This window comes from Nelumbo lutea, chromosome 7 (assembly GCF_056320005.1).
Source record: "Nelumbo lutea isolate HS-2025 chromosome 7, American lotus-T2T, whole genome shotgun sequence".
Classification (NCBI taxonomy): Eukaryota; Viridiplantae; Streptophyta; class Magnoliopsida; order Proteales; family Nelumbonaceae; genus Nelumbo; species Nelumbo lutea.
The window spans coordinates 6082934-6099897 of NC_142690.1; the positions used below are offsets into that span (position 1 = coordinate 6082934).

The 16964-nt window shown below is 35.4% G+C and overlaps 1 protein-coding gene and 1 pseudogene across 2 annotated transcripts; one reads left to right on the forward strand and one right to left on the reverse strand.

Moving 5' to 3' along the window:
- Window positions 1–508: 508 nt before the first annotated feature.
- LOC148844837 (remorin 4.1-like) lies at window positions 509–2215 on the reverse strand. Of its 2 annotated transcripts, none has more exons than XM_088952904.1 (2): window positions 1243–2215; window positions 509–1092 (listed from the first exon to the last, which is right to left on the reverse strand). In XM_088952904.1, the coding sequence occupies exons 1-2, from the start codon at window positions 1825–1827 to the stop codon at window positions 895–897; spliced, it is 783 nt and encodes a 260-aa protein (XP_088809030.1). In that variant the 5' UTR covers window positions 1828–2215; the 3' UTR covers window positions 509–894. The 2 variants fall into 2 exon arrangements, with proteins under 2 accessions (XP_088809030.1, XP_088809031.1); XM_088952905.1 differs by having other exon boundaries at window positions 509–1116; window positions 1243–1932.
- A 2693-nt stretch (window positions 2216–4908) lies between these two features.
- On the forward strand, window positions 4909–16667 carry LOC148844838 (NDR1/HIN1-like protein 1; annotated as a pseudogene).
- The last annotated feature ends 297 nt before the right edge of the window (window positions 16668–16964 follow it).

Genomic DNA, 16964 nt, shown 5'->3' on the forward strand with positions numbered 1-16964 from the left:
AAACAGCGGGATGATTTCTGCTATAAAGAGTTAGAGATCCTACCAACTGAAATGACACAGGAATTCGGATTCAATCCTCACGAGACTGTACTCACTCTGTCCTTATAACCATTAGGAATAAATGTATACAATTATGAAGATATTTCCAATACACAATTATAAGGGATTGTAAGTATGGTATTAGCTCGGTGTTGCAAGGACTAAATCCAATTCGTATTTAGGAGTGCCTACATGATACATAATTGCACTGTATATATCAAGACTGGCCAAGTATCACAATTCTTATGAGTAGAATTGTAGATGTACAAATAAATATTACAATTTACAAATTTCGAATTAACGCTCTATTTATTTGCAATGCAAATTTCATTTGTACTGGTACAAATGCATGAAAGTACAAATTAATGAAAAGAATTTACATTCTGGTTGGTTTTTATTTTAGAGTTTAATTACATTGCTTCATACTAATCTTTTACTTCATTTGCAATTAACGCAGAGACAAACAAAATATTAACAACTTTTCTTCAGCCTTCTATTTCCCTTATATCAAACCAAGCATGCACCGCCATAAGCAGGCAAACTGGTATACTGACTATATAATTTAACTGTACATGACAGATGAAAGAAAGAAAATCTTTTTCGATCATCACCCACATAACCAACAATGTAACATTAACAAACCACACCCGAAAAATCAACTTAAACCCTAAGCAAGCATTTACAGTTCTTAATTTGTGTTCTATTTGATGGGATAAAGTGTTTAATTAATATAAATTAAACTTCTCAATAACCAGGGCACCATTCAATATTCAAAAGATGAAGGGCGCCACTACTGTACTGTCTACTGGGCTAGCAAGCTAGCTAGCTGCTTATTGTAAACACTGTTGGTATCTATTAAGCCTTGAAGAAGGATCGTTTAGTAGGAACTCTACCAACTGCCCTCATCAAGTTGGCCAGCTCTAAAACCCTAGCCACTTTAGTTCCCCTCTTGGCCTCCGCCGATGCTCTCCTCTCCTCTGCTTTTCTATGTGCCTTCGCCACCTCGTTCTGCATTTTCTCCAGTGCTTTCGCTCTTTTCTCTTCTAGCTTTCTCTGTTACAACATTTGAACAGCATCCTGATGAGATCAATATTCGATTAAACCATCCAGGATTTACAGAGAAGAATTACTATTATAAGATGAACGATCAAGATCGAAGGAGAAGAAAAAGGTCAGGGTTTAATTTAATTCTTACGTACGTACCTCAACTTTCTTCATCCAAGATGTTGCCTTCTGGACCTGCCCTCCCTCCCACCCATTAATGATGGCGTCCTCCCTCTTGAACCTGTTATTGATCTTCGCAATCTTGGCCGTCTGCCACGCCGATATCTTCGATTCAGTCTCCTCCCGCCTTACCCTCTGCATGGTCACTTCCTCGGTTATGAGACTCGTCGAAGACCCACCACCACCGGCGGTGGCGCGTCTCGGAGAAGGGACGGGGTCCGGCCGTGGGTTGTTATCTGGGACAATGGCCAATGGGTTCGTCTCCTCCGGCAATTGCTCTTCCTCCCCAATCCTCGCAAGGTTATTTCCGGTGATACCACCGTCGTTTTCGTTGGCACCGTTCCCGCCGATTACAGAGCCCGCGAGCACGAGAGCATTGAATTCACGACTCATGGTTGTAAAATTCTCGCTGGAAGCTCCTTCGCTACTCGTATCCCAGGACTCTCTCTGCCGAACTCGACTCCCGCTACTCGGAGGCGTTAGAGCGTGGATGTCCCTAACCTGATGGTCACCTTGATCTTCTCTTCCATTGCTCGTATCTCTCTGACTCTGATCATTCGACATGTGAAGAACTCAAAGATCGTGGCTAGCTAGTAGTAGAAGCGTGCAACTGTTGCTCGAAAAAAAATTAACAAGGAGGAAAGTAGGACGAAGCAGAATCTAGTCTACTTTTTATGGACAAAAGGATTACTCTCACATTCTTCCAGTGAAGCATCTCAGGAATTTTGGCCACACATGAGCTCTCGTCACACGTTGAACAGAGACTAGATCGACCGTCCAGGGCTATTCACGACTGTAAATCCTACATGTGGCAGCTCAGAAGAAAGCTTCACTCTATTTCCTAGTTCCTACATCACGTACGTGGCAGACTTCCTACTAGAGGCTGTCTTTCCATGAAGGGAAAGAAAATTTCTGAAGCTTCATGGAGGCTCAGAGTCAGAGGTAGGTACCCAAATCCAAATGAGACCTATCTCATTATCTCATGGTGAGATGACGCGCGGCTATTGTCAACTGGTTACACGTTAGGTTCTTAAAATGGGTCCCCTCCCCTAATTAGTACTCCGAAATGGGCCATGGGCCAAGCTGTCCACATCATTCTTCCACCGACTCTTGCAAGGGGTTGGCCCGTGCAGGGAATAATTATAATCTGTATGGGTTACCACCTCCCTCATCCAATCAAAACCTTTGTCTTTTATAAAGAAAGAACAAAGATGAGTAGATGATGAGATGACGTGACCTGATCGATAACCCTAATTAAATTGGTCAAATAAATTGCAAATAATCATTAAATAAAACTGTTTTTAGATTTGTTTTTTTTTTTCATGGACTGTCGGCCACAGGAGATCGGGGGAGGAATGAGGAATCCACCAGTATAACGTAGTGGGCTGGGCCCAATCACCACTATGATACGCGTATGTGAATTGCTGAATACACGGATATGTGGATGACACGTAGTGGATCTTGGCAGAGTGGTGAGTCCAACATCAATTATCAATTTATGAGGTAATGCATGTAAGCTGAGAACATCTGGGAGGACGCGTTTGGCTGGCAAGTCCACGTCATACGTGTGATCCATGTTATCCAGACCAGTTGCTTTGATTAATGGATGTATCATGTATTAGCTTCTGGGAAACATCAGAGAATATGATTATCTAATCTTAATGACCATCACTACACTTCCATTTTTGTTTGGAAGTGAACTGATGTTTGTGGTTGGTGCCACTTGTCCATCCTTACTACAAAGTTAGATACACGTGTCTGTTGTTTATTGGTTTAGGTTTTTATACTTGATAATAAACGGGAAATGCCAAGGAGACCGCCTTTTTATCCAAGTAGACTCTTGACTTATGCTATACCCCAACTCAGCCTTGTTAGGCTCGGCCTAGAGTGGACGGTCCAACTGGTGATTTTTCTTTTTTTGTAAGTATCGAACTGGTGAACCGATGATCTGGTAGACCTTTTGGGTTTTAGTTTTCACGGTTTGAAGTTGAACCATTCTAAGAAGCTGGTTAATGAGTTTTTTTTTTTTGTCTTTCAGTTCAGTTTCTTCGGATTCGGTTTTTTATGATTATCCTACTCAATTCAGTAAAACTTTGTTCATAGTTGGAATCAAGATCTCTTGAATTGAAATTGGAATGATCTATTGTCATAGTCTGTTTGATTTAAACAAGAATAAAAAATACTGGGCCCTAAATTAAATTATTAAATTGTGGTTCTGAGCTAAAAAAAGAATGAACTACATTTCTGAGCCATCCATTAATGGTGGCAGATCTCAAGAGTTGAAGGAATGAATGCTTATGTTACAGACTGTGTCAACAAAAATCTGAATGAAAGACAATGACAGTCCTTGCACCATTCAATGCTACATATCAATGCGTAACAACTCATCTTTAATATTGTTTCCACACACTGCTATTCTACTACACATCAAGAGAAATTATCACTGAGTTTAATTCTGCTAGTCAATTTTTAAGCCTTTGATTTAAGAGTCCTGTTGAGGTAAAGCGCTGTACAGGAAAGCCAATTTCATGTTATAAGAGGATAGGGATTAATTGGATCGAGAGTTGGGTTAGGGATTAGACTTTTTAATTCTAGTTAGGTTAGGATTAGGGATGCAACTTGGGCAGATTAGGGTTTTATTAAAGTTGCAATGGATCCGGCTTGGCTTAAAATTAGTGTAAAATCTTCAATTTGATACCCAATTCGTGCCTGTATGTGACATCACATCCATCTCTCTCTCTCTCTCTATCTATCTATGTGTATACACAAAGCGGTCAAGAAATTTTCTCAATCTTTTCCAATAACCTAAATAATCTCTTCTCCTAAAATTTCTCCTAAACTACCTCCCCCACTATCCCCTACTTTCTTCAAAATTATCTCTAATTCCTATTTATCTCCAAAGTTATAATTTAGTAGAGAGTTTCTCTCCTAAATCATCTCTAATTCCTATTTATCCTCTCCCCTACTTTTTATCTATATCTATCTAAAGAAAGTTAAGATTAAAAAAGTAAAAAATTATTTAAATTGTCTAACAAAATTATATAATAACTTTAAGATATTTATTAAAAACACAAAAAATAATTTTATATTTTTACAAAATATATCACAAATTTATGTGCTAACAATTTAAATTATGTTTTTCTAGAATATCAATTGAAATGTTTTTAAATATTTAATTATATGTAATAGTTTCAAATAAATAAAATTCAAATAAGAAAATATTTTATAAATTATTCAAATATTTAAAGGGTAAATTACAAAGACCCCCTTGTACTTTTTTTGCGACAAAGACCCCCTCTGAACTTTAACCGTTAGACAAAGACCCCTTTCCGTTAATGTTATGTTTTCATTCAATTGTTTATTACCCTTTTTATATTGTTCATTGTCTTCTCCATTCAAGTGTTATGAGTCCGGACTACCCATGGATTGCGTGTCCATACATCACTATCCAATAATCCTTTGTGTATCGCCACCTCCGCTACAAAGAAATGGTTGCTGCATCTCTCATTCAATATCCAATCCGTGTTGTATCTTATAGGAAGCTCATAGATATAAACCTTCAAATCAAAGAAAATAAATATGAGCTTAAGTAACCAAAGACGGTGCTTTTAGGAAGCGAAGTGGGTCGGAATTTAGTGAGAAGCGATGTCGGAGAAGGGGGACTATGGCAAACAAGGCCATAAGAGGAAGAAGCTCATCCGGCGAATATGTGCCGGAAATCTCTTCTTCATCTTATGAATCTTGTTCGTCGTCTTCCTCGTATAGGCGGTCCTTCGGCCAACCAAGCCTAAGTTCACGCTCCAAGACGTGACGGTTTTCCAGTTCAACATCACCGGTTCGTGTTGGTGAAGATGGGGTCACTATAACTTAGGAGGAGAAGCTCTGAGGCGCGTTTGAAGACACTGTCTTTAGAACGTTATTTGCCCCCACTCAGTTTTACTGAGTTTGCTGTTGGGTTACAGGCAAAATCGTTCCCAGGATACAACAGAGCCTTGGGCGAGAATCTGCAACTAACAAAGTTGAAGAGTCTCCAAATAAACCTTCTGTGAGACTGTAGCAAACTGGACTGAGAGAGAGAGATAGTGAATTTCGAAATTGTGTTTTAGGAGTCTGATTCATGCTCCTTAAATAGCTTGTGAAGAGGTATGAGGAAAAGGTAGGTGCTGGTTTAGAGAAGGCACCTTGAATAGTCACAATTTCAACCACCGTGTCTGTTTAAATAGTTGTTAACAGTTGGTGACTGTTAACTTTGAATTGTGCCTCTTGATCACACCCAATTGAATTGTGACCGCTGGTCTCATCAATGGTGATCAACGGTCATCAACGTACCAAAACCAGAGCTGCCCATCGCAAGCCATGCGGGTGCGAGCGAAGTGCGAGCAAAGTGCGCCTCTAAAGCGCCTCATTGCAACACACACACGCGTGCACACTTCTATGTTCACATAGGTGAAGTTCCACTATGTGCTCCATTATTTGACACATTTCAGAACTTCATTAATAGTTTATCTCAACCTTTCATCATAACGGACAACATTGTTTATGTTGTGATGAGAAATTTCTCAATGTCAGTGCTAACAGTCACATTGTTGTAACTTGTTGTTACCCATTAAACCCAATACTGATGGATTTTCAGTTCAGGTTGGGTTACCATTACAGGTGACTAAGTAAATAGTTTTAATCCCATCTCTTTGGTTGTCATTCTTACCAATTCTCTGGCTAAACCCTTGGTAAGAGGATCAGCCAAGTTTTTACTTGACCTCACATAGGTTATAGTGATGACTCCATCTTGAATCAGTTGCCTAACAAATTCATGTCTCGGACTTATATGTCTGGACTTACCATTGTAGGTACCACTATAGGCCCTTGACAGAGTTGCCTCACTATCACAGTAAATGGAAATTGGAGGCATAGGACTAGGCCAAAGTTTTATATCCAATAATAAATTCCTAATCCATTCAGCCTCTTTTCCAGCAGCTGCTAAGGCTATGAATTCGGATTCCATGGTCGAGTGAGATATACAAGTTTGTCTCTTGGATGCCCAATAGATCGCACCCCCACCAAGGACAAAAATCCATCCAGATGTGGACTTGTTATCTCCATTACCGATAATCCAACTTGCATCAGTGTACCCTTCTAATACAGCTGGATAATCACAATAAAACAAGTCAAGTTCCAAGGTTCTCTTGAAATACTCAAGAACTCTCCCAATTGCCTTCCAGTGCTCTGCACCGGGATTACTTGTAAACCGATTGAGTTTACTTACTGCAAATGCAATATCAAGTCTGGTACAAAGCATAGCATACATCAAGCTCCCTACTGCACTAGCATACTCAAGTTGTGCAATTGCTTTACCAGTATTTTCTACTAGTTTTATACTAGAATCATATGGCATGCTATATTCTTTAAACCCTAAATGCTTAAATTTCTCAAGTACTTTCTCAATATAACGTGATTGGCTTAAATGCATAACCCCTACTATGTTTTTTAACTTTTATTCCCAAGATGGTATCTACTTCTCCTAAATCTTTCATCTTGAAAACAGATGATAAGTAGTTTTTAGTTTCATTTATGCCAACCATATTTGTACCCACAATAAGCATATCATCACATAAAGACACACAATTACTCCATAATTTTCAGTGAATTTTGAGTAGATGCATCTATCAGCACTATTATGTTTAAAATCAAAAGCTAGAATGCAAGAATCAAATTTCTCATGCCACTGTTTAGGTGCTTGTTTTAATCCATATAATGATTTAACCAGTTTACAGACTTTCTTCTCGTTTCCAAGAAGAACAAATCCTTCTGGTTGTTCCATGTAAACCTCTTCATCTAAATCACCATTTAAGAAAGAAGTTTTAACATCCATTTGGTGAACAGATAAGTGATAAATGGATGCTAATGCTATAAGTGTTCTAATAGAAGTTGTTCTACCTACTGGTGCATAGGCGTCAAAGTAATCAATCCCTTCCTTTTGACTAAATCCTTTGGCTACCAATCTAGCCTTAAAAGTTTGTATAGTTCCATCAATGTTGTATTTTCTTCTAAACACCCATTTACATTTTATTGGTTTTGATCATAGAGGCAGATCAACTAGTACCCATGTGTTATTTGACATTATTGAATCAATTTCATCATTTATAGCTTCCTTCCAAAATGCAGCATCTCTAGAGGTCATGGCCTCACTATAGGTTTTGGATCATTTTCAATGTTTAGGACAATGGGTATTTTATTTAAAATCTTATCTCTATCAGCCTCAACCAAAAATACAATTGACTGAGTAGAGATAAAATCTGAACCTAAGTGTTTCTCTGTTCTTTGTCTTTGACTTCTTCTAAGTCCCATTGTAGGTGTTATAGTTGTGTAATTTCTTCTTTCAGTCTCATTATTATCAACAAGTATTGAGATTTGAGTTTCTCTGTCATTTTCTGTGTATTCATTTTCTACAGGTTCAGAACACAGTTTATTTTCAAATAATTCAACATCTCTAGTTTCAATTATTATGTTGGACTCTAAGTCTAGAAGCCTATAGGCCTTGCTATGTTCTGCATATCCAACAAACATATTTTTCTTAGCTCTGAGTCCTAATTTTGTTCTTTTAGAATCTGAAACTCTATAATATGCTAAGCACCCCCACACTTTTAGATATGCTAAATTAGGTTTTCTTCCTGTCTATAATTCATATGGGCATTTGTTATTAACTCTAGAAACAATTCAGTTATGTAAGTGTGCTTCCCCCCACAGGTTTAAGGGTGTATTAGCTTTTAACAGCATGCAATTTATCATTTCTGTAAGTGTTCTATTTTTCCTTTCAACCAGGCCATTCTACTGAGGGGTATATGAGCAGAACACTAACGTATTATTCCAAATTCTTCACAGAAAGAATTAAACTCATTTTTAAAGTATTCAACACCCCTATCACTTCTAAGGATTTTAATTTTCTTTTCTAGTTGATTTTCAACTTCAGTCTTATATAGTTTAAACATGTCAAAGGCTTCATCCTTAGTTCTCATAAGATAGACATAGGTGTACCTAGAAAATTCATCTATAAATGTTATGAAGTATCTCTTGCCTCCTCTAGTCAACACTAGGGAAAGGTTTCTTAACCATTTTAGATTTTACACATATTTCATATTTTCCAATTGATTCATTACTGTAAGCAATTATACCTAGTTTGCTCATGTTCTTTATGGATTTAAAATTCAAGTGTGCTAATCTATCATACCATAAAGAGAAAGAATCAACAATATAAGCAGAAACTTTTCTTTCATTAATACTTAATTTGAACATACCATTACAACCATATCCCTTTCCAAAAAACATCACATTCTTGGATATGATTAGTTTGTCGGATTCAAAGACAACTTTGAATCCTCTCTTACAAACAAGATTTACTGAGACCAAGTTCTTTTTAATGTCAGGAACATGGAGAACATTCAGGAGAGTCAACGGTCATCAACGTACCAAAACCAGAGCCGTCCATCGCAAGCCACGCGAAGTGCGAGCAAAGTGCGCCTCTAAAGCGCCTCATTGCGCCGCACACACGCGCACACACGCTTGCACGCGCGTTGCGCGGTATCGAATCCCCATACTCTCCTCTACTAATTCTAAGGAGTGTAAATCAGCTCCTATTGAAATATTGAAAACAAAACTTATAATTTTCCAAGGTGGGACAAGTTCAAAACTGGGTTTTGTAAGAGAAAAACTGATTTTTTCAAACAAGTGTACAGGTGCAATTTCTCATGTAATTGACCAATCAAACCCATTGGATTTAATCTCAACAGTTCGAACTTGCTCAACTAATGCAGATAATCCTCTCGTCGAGGAACTCCAACGACAAGATCAGCATATATTACGACAGGCTCAATGTGTTCGTGGAGTACAGCAACCAGCAGATCAATCTCCCTACTAGTACGAGGGTCACAAAGACATCAACATCTGGTCGTCGTTCGTCTACGGATCAAACGTGCCGATTGCACCTTATCTGGTGGCCTCGCTGTCTCAAGATCAGAACATCGGGATGGTCTTGATCAAAATCAAGGTCGATGGACGGGTCAGATGGAAGGTGGATACTTGGATCTCAGGCCACTACCATATCTACATCAATTGTCCGGTGTATTTCACGTTTGGTAGCCGGAACACCGGTATTCAGGTCGGAACCACCCTTTAAGTATCAACTAGTGCAACCCTGTGGGAACTCACATCGTCTGAATCGTGGTTGCAGATTAAAGTGATGGAGTAGTGGAAAGGAATATTTAACAGTCGTTTTGACTTTTAAGTGAATAATTTATTATTTTGTTAAAATTCGAATACCCGCCAAACCTTTTTATCATTATTAGATTCCCCTCTTTCTTTCTTTGGCTCGTCACGCCTCCTCTACTCTAAACTCTCCTTGTTACATCGTTCACCGGGGATGGTTGTGCCACCGGTACACACAATCTCTATCGTTATTTCTCTCTCCTTTTTGTTTTTTCTTCTTCTTCCCTCTTCGTCCAAATTGGCAACCCAACCTGTGGGGTTGATGTCTGATGAAGGGTAGGTCAGGGAATTTACTCCCTCAATGAGGAGCCATCGCCGTTTGTATCCTTATATCTCCGTTTCTCTCTTAGCGCCTTTTATGACGGAATAAAGGGGAAAATGGGAAAAATGATGAATTAGAAGACTTAACCAGAGACAACATCAAGGTACCTTAAGTGAAACTCAAAAATAAGGAAACAATAGGTTAAATAGATTTTAAAAGAAAAAGGGTAAGAAAGAAAAAGAAAATTGAAAAAGTTTAGTGGGATATTTTGGTAATTTAATGCTTTTCGTCATCTTATTTAACGGCCAAGGGGATCTTTATCTAACGGTTAAAGTATAGGGGGGACTTTATCACTAACCCCATAGTACAAGGGGGTCTTTGTAATTTACCCATATTTAAATAACTAAATATTTATCATAACTAGATTTTAAATAGTTAAAATAATGAAATTATGTAATAAATTTAAAAAATTTCTTCAAAGTAGAAAAATATTTATAACATATATTGAAATTAATAATAATTTAATATTTTTATATAATATTATAAATAATTAATTTCAATTATATCAAGTAATAATTCGAGAAAATAACTTTCAAAAAATAATATTTATTTATAATAATTTTAAGCTCTTAATTTGTATTTATTATATAATTATATATACTAAAATTAATATTTATTATATTTTAGTAATTATTTATTTATTTGTGATAAATGTATTTTCAGTGATTATGTATAAATTTATTTTGTTTTGCTATTTAACAGAAAACATTTAATAATTATTTGAGATTAAACTACTATTATTGAAAATTTTAAATTTAATTTATTATACTTATTGTATTAATTATATTTTTGTTATAACTTAGATATTAAATTATTATTTGAGATTATCTATTTATTGACTAAGTTAATATATTTTTAGTACTTATATTTTTGTAATTATTATAATTATTGTTTTTTTAATTATCAATATATTTTTAATAATTATGTATTTTCGCTATAAATTTTCAATAATTATTGGAGATTAAACTATTCTTAATTATTTATCAAAGATGAGACTATTAATTTAGCTGAAAATATGAATATTCGTGACTTGGTTCAGTTAGTCGTAGGCTATTTGGCAAACTAAATTGACTCGATTAGGTTAGGGAGTTGGTCAGGTAAAACCGATTTACCTTTTGTGAATCTAACCCACTCAAGTTGTATTGGTTTTGGTCGATTTTTGCTTTGGCCAGTCGGTTCAAAAGATTAAAACTTAGAAATTAAATTAAATTTTAAAAATTATAGTGCAATTTTTAAAAATTAAATTTAAAAATTAGATTTATAATATAAAACATTTTAGACTAAGAAATATGGGAAATTTCTCACTTTTCCATATTAAAAATTATATTTAAAATATAAAATATCAATATATATATATCCATGGTTAGGTCATTCGATTTTGGTCAATTTACAAATGGCCAAAGTGAAACTAATCCAACTTGGTTGAATTGAGAAAATTTTGAACCAAAGCCAACCTAAAATACTAGAAAACCAAGCAACTCAAGTCAAGTTGATCGGGTTGGTTGGTTTCATCAATTTGATGAATAAACCTAATTGAAATTAATTATTGTTATTTTGTATTATAAAAAATTATTAAAAGTAATATACAAAATATGAATAATTATATATAAATATATATATATATATTAAAACAAAGCGGTCAAGAAATTTTCTCCTTTTTTCTCCTTTTTTATCTTTTTTATTCCATGTTATTTTTTAAACAACCAATGATATGCACTTTCCCAATAACCTAAATAATCCCATCTCCTAAACTACCTCCCCCACTTTCTCCAAAATTATCTCTAATTCCTATTTATCCTCTCCCCAATGTTTTATCTATATCTATCCAAAGAAAGTTTGGATTAAAAAAATTTAAGAATTACTCAAATATTCTAACAAAATTATATAATAACTTTAAAATATTTATTAAAAACACAAAAATAATTTTACATTTTTACAAAATATATCATGAAAGTATATAGTAACAATTTAAATTCTGTTTTTATGGATTATCAATTCAAATGTTATTCAAATAATAAAAGTTTAACATTAAAAAATAAAATCTTATTTAGATATTTCAAAAAATAAATATCGTAAATAAAAAATATTATAAAAATATAAATAACTATATAACAAAATAATTAGGAGTATTTTGTAGCTTTAAATAAATAAAATTCAAATAAAAAAATTAAATATTTTACATATTATTTTAATATTTAAATAAATATTTAATACAACTATATTTTAAATAGTTAAAATAACGAAAATATGTAATAAATTAAAAACAATTCATAAAACTAGCAAAGTAATTATAACATAATATTGAAATTAATAATAATTTAATATCTTACAAAATTAACAATGAAATATTGTATTAATAATATAAATTATAATTTCATGGATTATTAAATTCACTAAATTACAAAAAATAAATATTTTACATATTATTTAAATATTTAAACAACTAAATATTTAACATAACTAGATTTTAAATATTTAAAATAACAAAATTATGTAATAATAGTATAAATTAATAATAATTATAGCATAATATTGAAATTACTAATAATTCAATATCTTACAAAATTAATAAGAAAATTATGTAATAATAGTATAAATTATAATTTTATGGATTATTAAATTCAATAAATAATTAATATTTTACATATTATTTAAGTAGTTAAAGAACTAAATATTTTAATAATAAAATATTTAACATAACTAGACTTTAAATTTGTTAAAATAAAGACGTTATGTAATAAATTTAAAAAATATGAATTGTAGAAAAATAAGTATAACATAATATTTAAATTAATAATAATTTAATATTTTTACAAATTAATAATAAAATAACTTTAATAATAATTTAATATTTTTACATAATATTTAAAGTAACTAATTTCACATATATCTGTTAATAATTTGAGAAAGTAACTTTCATAAAAATTAATATTTATTAATAATAATTTTAAACTCATAATATATATTTATTATATAATAATATATTCTAATAATAATATTTAGTATTTAGTAATTATTTATTGTTTTTTGTGATAAATGTATTTTCAATATAATTATGTATAAATTTATTTTTGTTTTGTTATTTATCAAAAAACTTTCAATAATTATTGGAGATTAAACTACTATTATTGAAATTTTTAAATTTTGTTTATTGTACTTATTGTATTTATTGTATTTTTTATTTAACTTATTGATTAATATTTATTAGAGATTATACTATTTCTTGAGATTATACTATTTATTTACTAATTTAATATATTTTTAGTACTTATTTTATTTTTGCAATTATTGTATTTTTTTCATTATCAATATATATTTCAAAAATTATGTATTTTCGCTATAAATTTTCAACAATTATTGGAGATTAAAATATTGTTATTTATCAAAGATGAGACTATTAATTTATCTGAAATTAAGAGTGTTCATGAGTTGGTTCGGTTCGGTTGTAGGTTGTTTTGCCAACCAAATTGACCTGGTCATTTGAAATTGACTGACAATTTGTGAAAACTGACCCACTCAAGTTGTATCCGTTTGGGTCGATTTTTTGGTTTGGCTAGTTGGTTCAAAAGATTTAAACTTGAAAATTAAATTTAGATTTTAAAAATTATAGTGACATTGTTAAAAAATAAATTTAAAAATGAAATTTATGATATAAAACATTTTAGACTAAGAAATATGGGAAATTTCCCACTTTTCAATATTAAAAATTATATTTAAGATATAAAATATTAATATATATCAATGGTCATGTCATCCGATTTTGGTCGATTTACAAATAGCTAAAGCGAAACTAATCCAATATGGTTAGGTCAAGTTGATCGGGTTGGTTGGTTTCATCAATTTAATGAATAAACCTAACTGAAATTAATTATTGTTATTTGTGTATTATAAAAATTTTATTAAAAGTAGTATATAAAATATGAATAATTATTAATTATTTAAAATTTTGAAAATACAAAATAGTTGTATACTCTTTTGTGTTTCTATTAGGTCCGTTTAGTAGAATACACCTTAGAGTTTTACATATTTACTTAAACATACCTTATAGTTTCATTTTAATAAAATATCTCATATATTTTACAACTTATTTACTTAATCAACATTTTATTAAGGAATGTTTGTTTTTCCATTAGAGCCATAGTTTTTATTCCAAAAATACCCTTATCACTTTTTGTATAGAAAACAAAATTGACCAAATATAGCCAATAGAGCGGTTGCCCATGTCATATTAGGGGTAAAAATGGTATTTTTATTTTTATTTTCTTTTGACAAAATTTATTTAAATGAACATTAGGGTTGACACTATCATTTTCCACTGTCATCTAATGGAAGATTGATTAAATCCATAGTAAATTATAAGTGGTGTTTTAGTAAAGTACAAACTATAGGGTAAATTTTAGTAAATCCATGAAACTATAAGAGGTGTTTTAGTAAATGGCCCTTAACAAATCCCGTGCATCGCACGGGTCCCTGCTTGTTGAGGGGAGTGCTTCGTTGATTAAGGCACCGATCTGGAGCGTCTTGGTCGGTTTGTCAACAGAGACCGGTATGTGGACCATCTCCTCTATTGGGGCAACTCGCTCATTGGTGTACTCCACAGGTCACTTGAGCTCGACGTCTTCTACTAGCTTCGCCTTCCCTTTAAGAGAAGCTACATAGCATTTGCGCGATTCGAGCTAGTCACCTCGCACGACTCCCACCCCGTAATCAATCGGGAACTTCATTGCCAGATAGTAAGTGGGTACTACCACACGTAGAACATGCGTGATGGGCCGACCTACTATGGTGTTGTAGGGGGAGGGAGTCGCGACTACCAGGAAGGTGTGCTTGAACCGCACGATGTTTGGCCACGTGCCGGCTTCTACAGGTATTATGACTCTTCCGAGAGGTCTGACCTCCTCGCCGCTGAACCCTTCTAAAGGGGTGTCTGTCGTTTTCTGGCAACTGTCGTGGTGGTTGCTCGTTTTGCATGCTAGCCTTTGGGGCATTCCTCTTATCTCCCTATCGGTCGGCCTACCGATCTGTTTGTCTTCTTTCTTCGCACAAGATGAAATTCTTCAGGTATCATTGTCGGATGAGTTCCTCGATCTCATCAAGAAGGTTCCTACAGTTCTCTGTACTGTGCCCGTGATCTCAATGAAAGTGGCAATAAATGTTCGGGTTTCTTTTTGATGGGTCTCCTCTTAACCTGGGAGGCCATTTGACGAAGGAGAAATCCTTAATGGCCATTAGGATCTCTCCTCTTTTAGCATTCAAGGGTGCGTAGTTCGTTCTCTCCACAGGAGGGGTCTTGGAGCGCTGACCTGATTTACGAGATCGCGAAGGGGACCAACTTCTGGAGTTGTTTCTTCCCCTAGTTGGTGATTTACTTTTCTTTCTCTTCTGTCCGCATTGCTCATTCCTTCACTTTCTCTCTTCCTCTTCTCTGAGGGTGGGTTATCGACCTTCTAATTGATCTCCTCCCTGGTGCTAATGAACTGGTCTACGAGCTTTAGGAACTCGGTAATGTCCTTCGGTTTGTTTACTACAACATGCCATTTGAACTCCTTGTGGGTAATTCCTTTCTTAGCTGTAGTGAGTCTCACTGTTGGGTCGAGATTCGGTATCTATAGCCAAGTGCCATTGAAGCATTTGATGTAGCTTCTGATCAATTCCCCTTCCCTCTTAACCACATTGAGAAGGCTTTCCTGGGGCTTTGGACACTTTTTCCTAGTGATGAAATGTGCAGTGAACAAGTCAGCGAACTACGACTAGCTTTTGATCGATCTCGCACGAGGTTCCGATACCAGGTTTGAACTACCCCTTTGAAGATAGTAGAGAAGGCTACACACATGCAAGACTCATCAGCCCCAGCTAGGTACATCTGGGACTAGAAAGAGTCCACATGGTCGTTAGGATCGAAGGACCCGTCGTACTTGTCTAATGGGGGCATCTTGAAGTCTTTTGGCGTCAGGGTCGCCAAGAGCTCGAGAGATAGGGGAGACGACCTACAAAGTAGTGGAGGAGTGGCCTTTGTAGCCACCGAGCTCGCTTCTTCCTTCCCTTTGGTTTGCCCTTCTCGTTGGCTTGGCTTTGCTAGCAGGCTGTTATGAGCCGAGGTACGGCATGTCTTGCGGCGTCTCCACTGTTGTTTCTTCACTAGCTCGGCATTGGTGCTACTAACTTCAATTCGATCTAGTACTACGGCTCTATCGCGAGGCATATCCTGGTTTCTCAAGGGATTCTGGGGTTGACTATCATGGGGGACTGAGAGGTCATGTCTTGAGTTCACACCTCGAACTCCGAACTGGTTATCTGCTCGCGAACCATCGCTCTCTTGCTGTAAGTGCCGAGGTGGATTCAGTTGACTATCCTTGGACCTATTCCTGAGGTTTCCTTGTGAGGTCGGTGGTGTGTTGACCGTCTCTCCTCCCTCGGGGTGAGACTTGACTCTTGAGAGGAATCAATGCTTGTGAGGTGTCTTCACCCTGATGGGGGGATCGGTTGATCTTCTGGTTAACTCTGAGGCGATTCAGGTTCTTACCGTGATGGGGCCCTGGGTGCCGAGGTGGAACCGACTGCTGATTTGGCTGCAGTGGAGGGAACTGGTGTTGATATTGTTGATAGAGGTAATAATGTTGGTACTGCTAAAACTGCTGAACCTACTGCATCTGGATCTGAATTGCCTAGATGCACTGAACAAGGTCATGAAACTGAGAACTCCCCACTCCGGGAGGAACCATGGAGGGCTCAGAGAAAGTTGTGCCTACCACCGAAGGAAGCGGGGTGGTTACCTATACAGTGCTCGGTAGTGCAGTTAATGATGGAACTCCAGACGCTGTGAGCAGAATGGTGAACTGTCCGATGCACACTGTAGGAGCTTGGGGAAAGGTTGGCTGCTGAGCTTGCCCCCCGGTGGTGTTCACCTCGACGCTTTTCCTGGTGTGGCTAGAGGATGCCATTGAAGTTGAAGTTGCAAAGAGGTAGGAATGACTTTTCGGTCATTTTCCACAAACAACGCCAATTGATGGTGCACGATTTAACTACTCCTAGCTGGAGGACGATCCGGACACCAGGTGGATGGCGAGCAGGATCGGTCTACAAAACAATCTATCAGAGAACCCGGGGTGGCTAACCCGGC